At 33.1% G+C, this 18,099-nt stretch overlaps 1 protein-coding gene and 2 pseudogenes across 1 annotated transcript; 2 read left to right on the top strand and 1 right to left on the bottom strand.

The window, feature by feature from the left end:
- Window positions 1-214: 214 nt before the first annotated feature.
- Window positions 215-2,975, bottom strand: LOC131170382 (probable F-box protein At4g22030; annotated as a pseudogene).
- A 6,153-nt stretch (window positions 2,976-9,128) lies between these two features.
- On the top strand, window positions 9,129-10,460 carry LOC131170488 (probable F-box protein At4g22030; annotated as a pseudogene).
- A 195-nt stretch (window positions 10,461-10,655) lies between these two features.
- Window positions 10,656-11,735, top strand: LOC131170381 (probable F-box protein At4g22030; the record flags this gene model as incomplete). Its single annotated transcript, XM_058129432.1, has 1 exon — window positions 10,656-11,735. A coding segment is annotated over one exon (981 nt), but the record flags the coding sequence as incomplete, so codon positions are not given.
- Between the last annotated feature and the right edge of the window lie 6,364 nt (window positions 11,736-18,099).

Here is an 18,099-nt window from a genome sequence, read left to right as displayed (position 1 = left end):
TCCGTTGCAGGGAGAGGTTTTCTTTCATTTTAGAAGATTAAGAGCCCTTTTATCCACAATAAATTAGCTAAATTATTGATATTATTAATATGAACAATACATATTAGTGCTTAGAACAGAATTGCAGTGAGTAATTACAGACAAAATTTATGTTAGATTATATACAATAACAAAAATTTCACATCATCAATATTATGGATAATCTAATGGGGTACTAGAAAAGTTTGTTTGCAAACTCTTCAATATCCTCTCCATTTCTTGAATAATATGTTGCGAGATGCTTGAGCTCTGATAGGCTCCTTCCTAGCGATAAAGCCACCTTCATTTCTAGCTCTTGTCCATTTTCTCGTCCCTCCACCATTCCTTCTGTTATATTAGATTCAATAGTTTCTTCCCTAAGCTTAAAAAAACCGGCGTTGCTTTGATACATCTCAAACACCATCCCTACTTGTCCACCATGCTCCATTGTATTCACGATGCTTGCTAGAGCACCAGAGGCAACTCCCACTATCACAGCCCATGGATTAGTACCCATGAAAGCAGCTCCTAGAGATCCAAGGCCCGTCAACAAAGGACCAGAAATGGCCAAGATCTTGTGTACTTTCAAGGCTTTTTCACCCAATTTTAAGTACTCTGCTTTATCTTTGTTCTTTAAAATCCCATCAATCTGTCTCTTTTCATCTTCTAATTCTCTATTCCAGCCATTTCTTTTGCTTGATTTCGCCTTTGCTGTGGCCACCAAACTGCAGGGTCAACACTTGATGGAAATTTTTGAATTTTTTAAGACACGGATAAGTTCTGGGTAAGATTATTTTTCTTATTTCTCAGTCAGTGGTGCTTAAATGCGTTATTTTTTGGATAAGAAAAGTTAGAGAAAACATTCTAAGAAAAATATATGATGAAAGTAAAATTATTTTGAGATATTCTATAGTATTTCTTGAATTTTTTAGTGATTGTGAAATATTTTTAAAAAATATATATATAGGTTTTAGTTGGATTTTTAACATATGGGCATATAAGATTATACGAATTTATAGTATTTAAATTTCATATAATTAGTTGAAACTTGAGAATAGAGAGTTAAATATATGAATATAGAATTGGACTGAATTAAGAATATGTTAGCTATTGAAAACTTATAGAATTGAGTAATATTTTTTATATAATATTTCTATGGAACTATAAGTTGGATGATTGAGTATGTTGATATAATTATTGGCTTATGGAATTAAGATTTGTGGTAGGAAGGTTAGTCTAAATTTAAGGGGAAATGCTATTAAATTTTATTAGATTTTTAATTAGAAAAGTGGAAGTTTATGGTTGATTTTGATTGATTATTGTTATGGTTTTAGGAGGAGCTTTTGATTATGGTTTAAGTGGATGGAGGGTGATATTTGCTAGTTGGTATCATGAGGTCAGATGAGTAGTATTTACAATATATGGCATAAATTTGCTTCTCAATTGATTCTTGATCCTTTGAAAATTGAAAATTGTGATTTGCTTTCAATATTATTGTTGATTATTTGATTCATCTTTATTGTTCAATCTAATTCCATTCTATTGTTGCTCATTGCCATTCCAATATTTCATGCATACTAGCAAGTCTAGAAAGAGAGTTGGAAGTTATGAAATTGAGATAAATAGTAAATGATGATGAGATTAATAGCTTGTACAGAGAGATAGATGATAGTAGCAAAGTTCAGCAGATGTGCTCTGATATTTTAGAATTATAAGAAGAATTATGAGATTGTGAGCGTTTATGATGGAATTGCTTGGCTACTTTGGATAGCAATGATTTATTTGGCAGAATATGGTTATTGGAGTTTATAAATTTGATGGTCTATGGTATTGACAATCATGATATGCTCTTGTATTACTATGAAATATAAAATTATATTTAGCATATTTGCTTCAATTAGAGGGGTGCCAGAAGTTCAGTTTAGCGCAGTATGAAAGGGCTGCCTATAGAGAAGGTGGAGCCGCCACTGCGAGATTTGACACAGCGTTGCTATAATTTTTATATCTATTTCGATTCTCTGGCATATCTTTGGATGTCAAGTACCAATTATCAAAAATTTTTATATCTGTAAGGAATACTTGGAGACTAGGAAGATTATAATTTGAGTTATTTGGATATTCTAGAATTGCATAGCATGTTGATTTAATTATTCAATTTATTCAGCTTGTTTTAATTTCTTATTTTTTTTCATCTATCCATTCAGCTTATTTCTTTTATATTTCTTTTTGTTGCATGATGTATATTGTAAATGACAACTCACTGGGTAGTTTATACTCACCCCACTCAACTCATCAATTTTGCAGGAAATTTAGGGTGAATATTGGGTATATGGATCGTAGAGCTTCGATTGGCTAGACTCCATGGTTCTGGGGAAACAAGGGACGGAAATCTACAGGAGAGGATAAGGGTGTTAAACAAGTCCACACTTGGTAGCAGCTGTGAGAGTGATAAGATTAATGGAATTTAAAAGAAGGTGATTCCAGTTATCACGCTGCTCTCTAATGTTTTTGTGCATCTCCACTCTATCTGCCACAGCCTCCATGATTGAATAAAGCTTGGCAATCACCAATGGATCAGAATTATTCACAGAATTATTAACATTTATCCTAGAAATTGACTCCTTTTCCATCTGGGTAGTGGCGGTTGTGGTAATTATAAAATCACCCCTAAAGCTTAATTCTTCCATCAAGCCTCTATTGGAGGGCTTGGGGAAAGATAGAGGGGTAATCCAAAATTTGGGTTCATTTACAGTGGCTCTAATAGTTCCTTTGCACAAACATGATGGAGAAGATGATGATGAAGAAGCTGAGAGCGGCATACTTGAAGCTTGAAGGGCTGCCATGCCTTCTTGCTATGATTTTATAATATAATCACAATGAAGAAATTGTTTGTGGATGGTGATGCAATTGGTTACTGAGAAAATGGGTTAGGTTTTGGAGAACCTTTGAAGACTTGAAGGGAGTGCTTTTTGGGTTTGAGGTATCAAATTGATATGGTATGTATATAAGGTGGAGGAGGTTGCTGAAAAATAAGAGATTGAAAAGGTCTGATAGTTGAAACTTAGAATTTTTACTTGGGAAATTAGACTAATTCCTCTTCTCAAGTTCAATTGGTTTTAAAATTAGACTAAATAAGTGTCCCTCAATTTGGCTGCATTTGGTGCCCTTGTGGAGTGCTGAGGATTCCTATGCATAGCTCTCCTTTAAAAACAATTTAATCGCTAGATTATTAGCTTAATAAATCAATATACATAAAATTTATACTTACTCCGTTCACTTTTATCTATAATTTTTTATAAGTTATTTTGTCCAAAATTATTTGTAATTTTAAGAAAAATAAAGAGTATTGATTATATTTTTTTTAAATTTTACTTTCATCTCTACTAAACATAATAATTATTTTTACAATCTTCTAAAACTCATCTTATTACTTCACTCTTAATTAGGCAAGAGAGTAATGTAATCAAATTAAATAGTATTTTATTATAATTTAAGTGATTTAATTATTTTTTTTAATCGTAGTTAAAAGAATATAAAGGGAGTAATAAAGATAATTTTTTTATATTAAAATGAACTTAAAATAAAAGAAACCTTTTTGAAAATAGAATGCAAATATATAATTCATTTAATGCACTTTTTGCATCCATTATCTAATGCATTACTGTACTTTTTGCACCTATTAAAGTTCACCTAATATATTATTTTCATTTATTTTTATATGTTACTAGTATAGAAAATTATCATTAAAATTATAATTTTCCATACTGTTGAAATGCATTAAATGAATTTTAAAAGGTTTGCATGCACCTATTAAAAAAAATTTCTGTCTTTTATGTTTATTTTATTTTTAGTCCAAATTTAATGGCTGAAGAATTTATGTCCATTTCTTTAAGAATTTATTAATTTACGCGGTATCCTTTCATTGTTTTATTCTCATAATAAAAGCTCTATTCCACGTATTAGCTAATTTTCAAGGATTTTAAAATTGTAATAAAATCTTGACAGAGTCTGAACACTTTGTTTGGCAAACGCTGAATAAAAGAAAATTTTTTTTTCTATAATTAATCGTAATTAAGGATCATCATGTCACTTGAATTAATTAGCAAGGTTAACAATTTCTCATTTGAAAGAAGCAGCAATGATTTTTACGCGCATAAGGCAGAAGCACTTTGGAAGTTAGCTAGTGTTTAGGAGGTCAAAATGTTAATGCTGGTTTGAAATATGAAGTCCAATTTCAATGTTCAACATCTCACATTTCTGAATTCATTCACATATCACCTGCCTCAACACCATTTTTCCTTTCACATGCAATTAACCGAATTCATACTCAAATTGTTACAAAACCTGTTGAGCCAAGAAACCTTTTGAGCCATATATTGTGTGAATGGCATAGGGGACTCATTACTTTAGACATAGTGGTGACATCCTTCAACATGTCTAACCTTTCGTCAATACCATAGACATTGCTCGCTGATTTAGAAATACTCCCCTGCAGAAATACATTCCATTTTTTTTATATATTTTATGAAGAGAAAGTTAAAATAGAAATCTAAGTTCAGTACATACGGGAGGAAGCAGAATTAAAGGGAGACAAGAGTATACACCAGCCACATGCAACGACACTGGAAAATGATCACAGAACTGCAGTGGCACATACTGTTGACATAGCCACCACACAACCAGACAGAACTGCAGTTTGAATGATTGAGGTTTTATTACAGTGAATAGTTTAATATTTCATGTAATAAAATTACCACAATCGTATCAGGCACAGAGCGTCCATGACGTGAACTGCATTGTTGGGTATTCTTTTTTATTTTTTTTAAGTTTTTACATGCATCCAGGGTCTTTCTGCATTTCACATGACTGTTGCAGCAGTAACATTCTTGTCTGTAACAAAAAGTACTAATTCTTAGGTGATGGCTAAATTCACGCCTAGCCTGTCTCTGTATGCTGACTTTGTCTGATAATATGGCAAATCTTAGACTTTGTAAAATGATAAAATTTTATGTAGAATCTAAAGGATCAGATTTAAAGAATCGTGCAAGGAACAAATTTATATTTTGAACCTTTTGCTTTTGCTAAAGCACCTAACCTCTTGTCAGAGAAGTGACGCTTGTACTAGCATACCATCTTGGCAACTGTTTTGGTATCCTTCTTCCCTTCGAACATTTTATCCAGCATTATATGTAGGAAATGCCCAAATGGCTCAAGATATGCAAACCCAAAAAGCTGATTTAGCCATGTTAGGAAAGGTTCAAGATAAAATGCATACTTCGAGAGCTCGTTACTGTATACCAATTAGGATAATATAGCATTTCAACTAATGGAGCTTAGAGTAGACCCTAGATCATTTACCAAATAAACTATACTTCAACCACTACAATGACCTCTTTTGCTAGACTTCATTGAATTCTTACTAATCCAGGTAAACTTACAGTAAATTCCATAAAATTTTAAAATGATAGCCGTAGTTTACCTATGATAAAAAAACAATGTTTATACTCCATTATACAGAGTAGAGGAAGGCAAATTTGTGGTGAACAGCCAGAAACATATCAGAACTTCTTAGCATTGTTGATGGATTCAATACAACTTCTCTTCCTTTCTAGCAATACCTTCACCAAGTAACATTTAATGTTCAACAAAAATTCACTATTTTTATGACATCACATCAGTTTTCAACTAAGTACACCGTACTAACATAAAGGAATCTCGTTGAACAGAATATCAGTTTTTAACTAAGTACACCGTACTACCATAAAGGAATCTCGTTGAACAGAATATGCAAATATGCCACCGAATCTCAACCTTTGTAATATATTGATTCTTTAATTGATTTGAGAAGAAGCCGTCTGAATTGAAGTTTCTGTATGCCAGAGATTTCTGTTCTACAATGTCAATGGACACTGATGACTAACAGCACCCCGGCTGTAATAGTCCTGCATTACAAGTGAAATCGTTTCAAAATCGATCAATCAAAGACCACAATATTCATGAATAAGAACAGTCTAAACTCCATGTTAACCCCTATCCGGGTAGTAGAGTTCAATCTTCCACTTCGGGAAATTAAAAAGATAGAAAATTTGATTGCTTCCTAGCCTCAATCAAGACCACCCATCAAAAATAGAGCTGAAATAATCAAGAAAACACAAAGTGAGAGAATAAATGGAGGGACCTTAGTTCTCAAAGGATGATGCTGAAGCTGTAAAAAATATTGTTGTAGTCCCTTCTTTGCCACTAATTCCATGTAGGTTCTGAGGGAAAGAGTGATTTATTACTGCTTGGACCGCTTTCTACTCGATTTCTCTTGGCAAGCTAATAAATTTATCTTTGTTGTCTATCTCTGGCTCTAAAATGTCCATCTTGCGTTGCAAAGACGTAGAAATTGCAAGTCGATGTGTACATCCCCCGTCACCGTGGCGGCGGAAAAGTCAATGGGTCAAGATCCTAGGATATTCACATAAGGGTCTGAATAATCAAATTAAATTAAATTTTTAATTAATTAAAATTTTAATTAATTTAAAAAATTAATCAAATTAAATTACATTAAAATTAATCAAAATTAAAAACATTTAGTTAATTATCGATTATAATTGAATTAAGCAAAAAATATAATATATATTATATATTATTAATTAATTATTTATTAATAAAAATATATTTATAAATTTTATTTATAAAAGATGATAATATGATTTATTGTGAGTAAAAAAATAATTACAAGTTAGTATTATTATAAAATTATAAAAATAATAATTATAAATAATATATTATTAATAAATTATAATTAATCTATTAATTAATAAAAATTTAATTGTTTTATTTACCAAATTATAGATAATTAAATTAATAAGAGAAAATCAAAATTTTTTAGAACTAATTAACAAAAAATAAAATTGAATTAAACTTACCCTTATTGAAATAATTAGTTATATTTAATTTTTTTTTTTTAATAATAGAGCAATGTACATTTCTTTCTTCACTTCGTTTTGGATATGGCTTATTGTGATGACTAATTAATGGGTCGCATCAGAAATAAATTTTAATACTTTTTATATTTTTATATATATAATTTTTAATAAATTATAAAAAATAAAATTTAAATTTATATAAATAAGAATATTATTCTTAATGTATTTGATAATTTATCACTTAAAATTAACCTAAATACTTTTAAAATTTTTCTTTTTTATTTTAAAAATTAAATTCATCTTATGGTCTTCATATGCTTTATTTAAAGTAAGCGCTCAACCAGCAAATTATTGATTCGAGGACCATTAATTTTTTTTTTCTTTAGTAAATGTTTAATGCGAAAAAAGGTTAAATTAAAATAAAATAAATTTCCTCCCATGTTTTTGTATTATTTATTTTTCTTAATTTTATTTAGAATTAACAATAATAAATTTAATTTAATGATATTAGAAATTTATTGTGTTGACAATTTATTTTGTAAAATTAGTAAATTATCTTATAATTTTTTTTCTAAAAATAAGTTTATAATTGAAAAAAGTTTTTAAAATTTTGTTTTTTTATATTATTTAACCTTTATTAATTTTTGTTTTCAAATCAGCTTAAGTACATTAAAATTAATACCATTAAAAAAACCATACGAGGTAGCTATTGCATTTACAAACATGCCATTGATCATATATACATGGATTGAATTTTTCAAAATTAGTGTAACTTGTTAATCTGATTCAAATTTAAGACATATGATAAGAACTATTTATTAAATATATGTATCTTACATTTTTATATTTTAAATCGATTTAATATAGATAAGAATTTTTGCTCGTGCAAAATAATTACTGCTACTAAACAAGAAAAAGAAAAATAGAAGTAATTAAGGTCTTGGATTTGATAATTTAGCAATAGCAATATCAAATGGGCATAAATTTTAACTCATCTTTTGAACTATTCAAAGCGAAGAAAAACAAGAAAAGAGGAAAAAGGTATTTACTTCAATTTACACCCCATGTTATAGCTTCAAGACTAACATTAATGTTTCATGACCAAGAATGCAATGAAAGTGGGTAAAAATTAAAATTAAATAAATATATTTTTCTATTTGACATTTTACCTTTTCAATTATTTAATAAAATGTTCTTAGGGATCTCATATCGGTTATGAAATATACGTGAATATAAGTTATATAAGAATAAATATTCTGTTAAAATTGTCATAATTTTAATAATGATTCATTTTCGTCACTACCCTGTGTGGATGTGTGTATTATCTCTGACAAAATAAAGGCAAAAAGCTGAGAAGAGAGTCGATGTGCGTAAGTCTGAGATAAAAAAATCGAGACAAACCCATCTACCAATAGGTTGAGTGTGCGTGAGTGTGGATTATATGGGAATTATGACTCTATTAAAATTATCATGGTTTTAATAATAGTCAATTCCCCCGTTAATTTATATGTGGGCGTGTATTCTATCTTTAAAAATAATTATCTAATAAAAATAAAGAAGCTTTGATTTCTTGATAAAGAAGCCATAGACTACGTACGTACTAGGAATTCAAAAAATTGCAAAATTCTATAGTTTTATCCAACGCAAGGCAGCCGTAAGGGTTAAGACCATCTCAACTTAACCCCTGTGGGGATCGATAGGAAACAGCAATGAAATGGGAGATGATTATGCATGATGACCTAATTCATTATGTATGAATTTTATTTATTTTATAGTTTATGATTGAAAATATAAAATATTTGATGAAATAATATTTAATTTGTGATTAATTAGATTAAAGAAAATTCTATTAATTAACATATCATACAATTTATTAGGGAGATGTATTAGGCAGGGTTTAAATTAGTATTATATACTAAATTTTTCCTGACTTCTTTCTATAATAAAATTTCTCTACTTAAAAAAAAATATCATACAATCCAATCGAACCCAAGCTTTTGAAAAATTATACCCTGAAACTGATTTAACATGAAAATGAGGAAGGAACGAGTCCAGTCAAATGGGCATAGTCATTAGTCAGCTTGATCAAGCAGCCCATATTTTCAAATTTTCAACCCCCTTCTCTTCTCTTCGCTTATATATTTGGTAGTACGAAACTATCCCATGCTATGAGTTATAAATAGGTTCCCTTTGTGTCTCTCCACCTCCATTATCAGCTACGTACAGAATAAAATTAAAGCACACAAGAAAACTAAAAGAAAACCATTCATGGCTTCCCTACAAACTTCAGGTCTTCTATTCTCTTCCTCATCAAGTACTACTTCTTCAAAAAGAATCAATGCTGCTATTTCTGCCCCTAAACTTCCTAAAATCCGTTTCCCACTACCAAGAAATTCGATTAAGGAAATGATTTTAAGAGGTTCCTTCTCAAACACCGTCCCATTAGAAAAGAATGCCGCTACCACAACAATAGATGAACCTTTCATCAATTCCACTGCTGCTTCTGCTAAGGAAATTTCCCAGCTTTATGCCATCTTAGAGACTGTTGCTGATAGGGCTGAGATGCAGAAAAACATTGGCGAGCAACGTGACAATTGGAATAAACTTCTTTTGAACTCCATTAACATGATCACTCTCACAGCTACAACCATGGCTGGTGTTGCAGCAACTGGTGGGGCAGGAGCTCCTCTTTTGGCATTGAGGCTGTCGTCAACACTCTTGTTCACTGCAGCCACAGGCATGTTATTTATAATGAACAAAATACAGCCCTCACAGCTTGCAGAAGAGCAACGTAATGCTACAAAATTGTTTAGGCAGCTTCAGAGCCAAATACAAACGACACTTGCTCTTTATGATCCTGCTGAGTTGGACGTGAAGGATGCAATGGACAATGTATTGGCTCTTGACAAAGCTTACCCACTTCCTTTGCTGGGGAAAATGATTGAAAAGTTTCCTGCAAAATTTGAGCCTGCTGTTTGGTGGCCCAAATCTCATGACTTCCAAAGAAAAAGCAAAAGACCTGGGAAGAATGTATGGAGTGAGGAGCTTGAAGCGGAGATGAGGGAGGTTATTGAAGTGATAAAAGGAAAAGATACAGAAGATTATATGAGGCTAGGAAACTTGGCACTGAAGATAAACAAGATTTTAGCCGTCTCAGGTCCATTGCTCACAGGCATTGCAGCTGCTGGGTCTGCATTTGTGGGTAACGGTTCTTGGGCGGCAATAGTTGCAGTGGCTGCAGGTGCATTAGCTACCACAGTTAATACGTTTGAGCATGCTGGCCAGGTTGGTATGGTGGTTTAAATGTATAGAAACTGCGCTGGATTCTTCTCACTTATGGAGGAATCAGTCGAGTCTTCATTAGAAGAAGCAGATTTTGACAGAAGAGAAGATGGAGAAATGTTTGAAATGAAGATGGCTTTACAGCTTGGAAGAAGCTTATCAGAGCTTAGAGAACTTGCCCAAAATTCTTCATCTTCTCGTATATACGGAATTGAAGTAGATGAATTCGCTAGCAAACTCTTTTGATGTTCATAATTTTTTTGGTCCATGTTTATAATCTAATTAGTTCATTCTTTTTTATGAAAACTTCTTTTTGTATATATCTTCTGAGAGGGAAATGTATTCTATTAATACTCTGGAATCTGTTTATTCTTCATGCCCACAGACGAGCGTTTCTTGTTTATTCTTAGCATAGTTCACCATTTTGTTATTTAATGTTCTATTGATAGAGTGGAGATGCATCAGAATATGGGTGAGCAACGTGACAATTGGAACAAACTTCTTTTGAATTCCATTAACATGATCACTCTCACAGCTACAACCATGGTTGGTGTTGCAGCAACTGGTGGGGCAGGAGCTCCTCTTTTGGCTTTGAAGCTATCGTCAACACTCTTGTTTACTGCAGCGACAGGGATTTTATTTATAATGAACAAAATACAGCCCTCACAGCTTGCAGAAGAGCAACGTAATGCTACAAAATTGTTTAGGCAGCTTCAGAGACAAATACAAACTATCCTTGCTCTTCATGAGCCTACTGAGTTGGACGTGAGGAATGCAATGGACAAGGTATTGGCTCTTGACAAAGCTTACCCACTTCCTTTGCTGGGGAAAATGATTGAGAAGTTTGCTGCAAAATTTGAGCCTGCACTTTGGTGGCCCAAATCTCATGACTTCCAAAGAAAAAGCAAAAGACCTGGAAAGAATAGGTGGAGTGAGGAGCTGGAAATGGAGATGAGGGAGGTTATTGAAGTGATAAAAGGAAAAGATACGGAAGATTATATGAGGCTAGGAAATTTGATATTGAAGATAAACAAGATTTTAGCCATCTCAGGTCCATTGCTCACAGGCATTGCAGCTGCTGGGTCTGCATTTGTGGGTAACGGTTCTTGGGCGGCAATAGTTGCAGTGGCTGCAGGTGCATTAGCTACCACAGTTAATACGTTTGAGCATGCTGGCCAGGTTGGTATGGTGGTTGAAATGTATAGAAACTGCGCTGGATTCTTCTCACTTATGGAGGAATCAATCGAGTCTTCATTAGAAGAAACAGATTTTGACAGAAGAGAAGATGGACAAATGTTTGAAATGAAGATGGCTTTACAGCTTGGAAGAAGCTTATCAGAGCTTAGAGATCTTGCCCAAAAATCTTCATCTTCTCGTATAGATGGAGTCGAAGTAGATGAATTCGCTAGCAAAATCTTTTGATATTTATAATTTTTTTTTTTGTCCATATTTCTAATCCCGTTAGTTCATTCTTTTTTGTGAAAAAATTCTTTTTGTATACAGAGGGAAACGAATTCAATACTCAATAATCTGTTTATTATTCATGCTCAAAAGAGATCGTTTCTTGAGGTTCTATTGATAATTGTTTTCCATGTGTGATCTCTAACTCATAATATGTAATCATGATTAAACAGGAAATATAAATCTTAATACAATTTGCAAAGTAGAACATGATTTAAATATGATATTAATATTACAAATAAAAAATCTAAAATTTTTTGGTAAACAACTAAGGAGTGACACAATATGCATGCAATTAATAGATAGCTGTTTTTAATTTTTTCTAAATTATTATTTTTTAAAAAATATTTTATACTTATAAGTATCAAATCACCAATATACCTCCAATATTTTTTTAAAATTTTAGGGAGCCAATGGCCTTCTGGCCCAAGTGTGGCTCTATCCCTGTAATTAATAGATAGTGGCGAATCCAATTCCTTAACAAAGCCTATTTGCTTCCCTAAGAATATGTTGGACAACGTCTGAAGAGCTAAGAGATTATTAGCAATAGAACTGAGAGATGAAGCAAGGCGCCAAGTTCTGGAATAAAACCCAAATATACAACAATTTGAGAATTAGATTACAAAAAAATACTAACAGCATTCGGACATAAGTGCGGCAGAATAATCAAAAGATAAGAGCCTTTTGAATAGCAAGTAATTCTGCAACATTAAAATCTAACATACCTGAAGGGCCTAAAAACATGAAAATCTATTTACTTGTTTCTCACCATTGATTTTTAGCTTTATATATTAAAATGACCTCTAAAATTATAAAATATCAAATTTAAATTTCAATAAGAGTCGAATAAAATAAAAATTTACTTGGAGTACAACATGTTTTTGTATTTTTTTTAATGTTAGAGTCCTAGGAAATTTTGATTAATGAAAATTATTTTTTGGGTAAATTATAAAAGAGCTTTTTACTTGAAAGAAAAAGTAATTAAGACATTTTAAAAATAAAAATCACTATATAGAAATTTTCACAAGTTTATAAAATGAGAATAAGGGAATCACCCAAATGCATATTTGCAAATCATCACTGGCGACAATTATATTAACTTTTTATATGGTAATTTTCTTTCATATTTAAATATAAATTTTAAAAAAATTAAATCTTATAGGTTGGTTCAAATTTTTCCACGGCCACATTTATTGAAGGAGTTTCTTTTCTATAAAAAAATTAACCATTAATTTTTTTAATATTACTAAATTAATTATTAATAGAATTCATTATTTTAAAATATATTAAATATATAAAGAATTAATGTTTCGATAATCAAGAATAAAAAAACCTTATAACCTTATAGAAATAATTATCAAGAATTTATATGGGTCTATACTAAAAATTTAAAATTTCTAATTTGCTACAGTTTAATCCATAGGGCTGCCGTGAGACCACCTCCATTTATATTGGAAGGGAAAGAACTACGAAGTGGGAAAGGACATGCAACTTTGAAGGATATAGATATATATATATATATATATATAAGTAGAAGTTATTTTAATATTTTGGGTATATTATTATAAGCTCTTTAAAATGTATTAGTTGATTTTTAAAATTCTTAAAAATAATTAAAATATTCCTATTAATTTAAAATAGGATAAATATAGTCCTTCTGTTACTATTCCGCGAAGAAAATCATTAGTTAAATGAGAGAGGATTTGGTCAAAAGAGAGAAACACATGAAATGTCCAAAAGAAATACCCCTAATAGCTAACAACCAGCTAAAGGGGAAACGAATCAACCAAAGGGAAGCTGCAAAAAACAGAGAATGAAGCGCAGAAGGTATCCCATTCTTCAATAACTCCGAATGAATCAAATTAAATGGTTGGGCAGTAGCCTGATATTAACTTGCCAGTAACTATACAGTTAATTAAATTCTATCCTATATATTATTTACTGTTATATAATGTATTCTTAATAAAAAATAATTAAGAGTCTTGGTGAGGAAGGCTTTATGGATTGGATTTCACATGTGGGATATTCCATTATTAACCATTTTATTTTTTATTTATTATGCAAAAAAAAAAAGATATATTTAAAATTGAGATACAACTAAAGCTCAAATACAGCCTAGAGTAGTAATTCAAGCTGCAGGCTCCTAATTTGAAATTATTGTTTGAGTCCTTCTTGGCTTATTAATTTTTGGTCAAGTCCTCTTAGGTAAGTACATCCACAATATTACAAAAATTCTCCTGGTAAGTTCAGTCAATCAACAACCAAAAAATAAAACTCACCCTCTAAAAAGGACACCAGATTATACTGCTATACCACAGAATTCAATTTATATAGCTAAAGATGGATCGAATTCCTTCCAAGGTGCTCCTCATTGTCATACCTTATGTAACGATCGGGCTCCAACCACTAGAGGAATTGTCCGCTTTGGCCATAAGCGTCACGGTTTTAAAACGAATCACTAGGGGTTGCGAACCGCTAACTTATAAACCCAGCATCTCTCCCGTGTTTTGCCGATGTGGGATTTGCCTAGGGTGTTACAATCCACCCCCCTTATGGGACTCAGCGTCCTCGCTGAGGTTTGCCCCACCATCGCCCAAGGTTGCACGCGGAGCGGCTCTGATACCACAAATGTAACGGCCCAACCCACTAGTGATATTGTCCGCTCTGGCCATAAGCCTCATGGTTTTGTCCCATAGGTGGAATGGAGAACTTCCCAAGAGGTCACCCATCCTAGGATTTCTCTCAAGCTAGCACGCTTAACCTTTAAGTTCTTCCAACTCTCCAGGCCATTCCACCAAAAGGCGCCTCTGGTGATTAGTTCCCCCATTTTATATATCATTACTTTTTGAACCCAAGACCATCTCCGTGCTTTGTCGATGTGGAATTTGCCTAAGGGACCTTTAAATTGTAATACCCTAGGCAAATCCCACATCAGCAAAACATGGGAGAGATGCTGGGTTTATAAGTTGGTGGTTCGTAACTCATAGTGACGCTTTTTAAAACCGTGAGGGCTTCGGCTCAGAGCGGACAATATCACTAGTGGGCCGGGCCATTACATTTGTGGTATCAGAGCCGCTCCGCTTGCAACCTTGAGCTATGGTGGGGCAACCCTCAGCGAGGACGCTTAGTCCCATAAGGGGGGTGGATTGTAACACCCTAGGCAAATCCCACATCGGCAAAACACAGGAGAAATGCTGGGTTTATAAGTTGGTGGTTCGTAACCCCTAGTGACGCGTTTTAAAACCGTGAGGGCTTCGGCTCAGAGCGGACAATATCACTAGTGGGCCGGGTTATTACATTTGAGTCATTGTAACACCCTAGGCAAATCCCACATCGGCAAAACACGGGAGAGATGCTGGGTTTATAAGTTGGTGGTTTGTAACCCCTAGTAACGCGTTTTAAAACCATGAGAGCTTCGGCTCAGAGCGGACAATATCACTAGTGGGCCGAGCCGTTACATTTGTGGTATCAGAGCCGCTCCGCGTGCAAACTTGAGCAATGGTGGGGCAAACCTCAGTGAGGACGCTGAGTCCCATAAGGGGGATGGATTGTAACACCCTAGGAAAATCCCATATCGGCAAAACACGGGAGAGATGCTGGGTTTATAAGTTGGTGGTTCGTAACCCCTAGTAACGCATTTTAAAATCGTGAAGGCTTCGGCTCAGAGCGGACAATATCACTAGTGAGCCGGGACTTTGTCACGACCCAAAATTCTAAACCGTGACCGGCGCATAATTTAAGTATTCTTAAATCATGCTAGCCTTATCAGAGTATCTTGAATGAATATATTGTCACTTACTAATCCCAAAAAAATAGACAAAATCCAAATAAACAAAATACTGAATAAACATAATAAATATCCCATAAGTAAACTGAGAAGTTTCTACAGATTTCAAATAAAAATTTAAACTGTTCAATAAACTAAACTAATTATTAGCCTGAGAAAATATGAATTCGGGCATACCATGAGAACAAATAAAAAATTGTCCCTCTCCAGAAAATGGACTGAATATTTGGATCAGCTGCAGAATTCTACTGATCTAAAACAGATAACAGACAGAGAAAACGTGGTTTGAGCTAAATGCTCAGTGAATGATAATTATAGCACACAACGGAATAGGAACAGGCAAACGCTTGATTAATTTCACAATAAATTTTCTATTCAATAAAATCATGCTCATGCTGTCAAAATCATTAATAAAATAACTTCATAAAACATATATATAAAAGAAATTCATTCAATAAAAATTTTATGGTACAGTGCACCAGGGTGATGATACCCCACATCACCAAAGGCCAGATGGTAAGCGCGCTACCAGATATTAGATACCTTCCTTCTCCTTCACAGATATTAATGCATATGATACTAATGCAAACCATAAACTGCAATGATGCATGACTCGACAATGCAACCTAATACCGTGATAGTTCACACGGGGCGGATAATGTAAAATGACATCGGACATGTACCAATTCAAAATAGAAAATCAATTTGTACAAATCAATCAAAATCAATAAAAAATTTTAGATAGCAAATAATAACTGATAGTGCAATTTCAATAGTGTATTTCAATAGTTTCAGAGAGTCAATAAAATCAAATCAATCTCAAATCAATTCAGTGTAACACATCGGTAAATTTTATAGTCAAATATCAATCAATATAAATACATTAAAGGCTTGTTCTCGAAATCCTAATGGGTCTAATGCAGAGATAGTTGACAAAATCAATTATTTAATCAAAATCGAAATAAAATTCAATAATAAAATAAAATTCTAGAAAATCACATGTAAAATAATTGTTAAAATATTGATTTAAAATTTCATTTAATAACAAACTTAATGCTAAGAAATTTTAAAAGGGACTAAAACGGTGCCACGTAATGATCGGGCTCCAACCACTAGAGAAATTGTCCGCTTTGGCCATAAGCCTCACGGTTTTAAAACGCGTCACTAGGGGTTACGAACCGCTAACTTATAAACCCAGCATCTCTCCCCGATGTGGGATTTGCCTAGGAGGTTACAATCCACCCCCCTTATGGGACTCAGCGTCCTCGCTGAGGTTTGCCCCACCATCGCCCAAGGTTGCACGCGGAGTAGCTCTGATACCACAAATGTAACGGCCCGGCCCACTAGTGATATTGTCCGCTCTGGCCATAAGCCTCATGGTTTTGTCCCATAGCTGGAATGGAGAACTTCCCAAGAGGTCACGCATCCTAGGATTTCTCTCAAGCTAGCACGCTTAACCTTGAAGTTCTTCCAACTCTCCAAGCCATTCCACCAAAAGGCGCCTCTGGTGATTAGTTCTCCTATTTTATATATCATTACTTTTTGAACCCAAGACCATCTACCATGTTTTGCCGATGTGGGATTTGCCTAGGGTGTTACAATCCACCCCCCTTATGGGACTCAGCGTCCTCGCTGAGGTTTGCCCCACCATCGCCCAAGGTTGCACGCGGAGCGACTCTGATACCACAAATGTAATGGCCCGGCCCACTAGTGATATTGTCCGCTCTGGGCCGAAGCCCTCACGGTTTTAAAACGCGTCACTAGGGGTTACGAACCGTCAATTTATAAACCCAGCATCTCTCTCTTGTTTTGCCGATGTGGGATTTGCCTAGGGTGTTACACCTTACCCCTTTGTAAGGCATAACATGATCCCGTAGTATACGTAATGAATTATCGTACTTTGCCTACCGATAACCCATTAAAACATTTAATTAAAACATTAAAACATTTAATGATTTTAAAATCATTTTCTTACTTTTTGGAAGTGGTGAGCATTTTTTGTAGGAATTTAAAACATTTAATTAAGGTTTAAAAGTCATGTAAAATTTCTGTCCATTTCCATTTTTCCGCAAATTTTAGGAAAATTTCGGCAGAGTTCCGACTGTATTTGAGAAAACCGAAAAATTTTACCTGTTGAAAACACTTCCAATATAACACTTCAACCAAAATCAACCACCATTTCAACTCAATCAACACAAATTTTCCCCAAACTCCACATTTCAAATAAATAGTTCACAACTCAAAATTTCAATTCAATTATTTCCAAAATTAGTAATAATTAATGTCATACTCATTGCATTAAAAAAAATTTAATTTACATTCATCAGTCCGAAAGTTATATCAGGAAGTCCAAAATAATATTATTACAAAATCTGTACAATCTACCCAAGACCTATTTACAAAGGTACATACAGTTATTTACATTAAAAGGAATATATACAACAAGGGTATAAAATTATACCCGATAAAATATCCAAAAGTAGCTCAGTACTCCTTAGCAGCTCACTCAGCTGCTTTACCAGTCTCTCTACCAGTGATAGCAATGAACAACCATCGCTGAGTACTATGACTCAGTGGTGCATAACATACTAAAATAATATTTAATACATAAATCAAATCACATTTATTCAAATTTGG

Source organism: Hevea brasiliensis, chromosome 11 (assembly GCF_030052815.1).
Source record: "Hevea brasiliensis isolate MT/VB/25A 57/8 chromosome 11, ASM3005281v1, whole genome shotgun sequence".
Lineage (NCBI taxonomy): Eukaryota > Viridiplantae > Streptophyta > Magnoliopsida > Malpighiales > Euphorbiaceae > Hevea > Hevea brasiliensis.
Note: the sequence above shows the minus strand (reverse complement) of the source record. Positions and strands in the feature narration are given on the sequence as shown.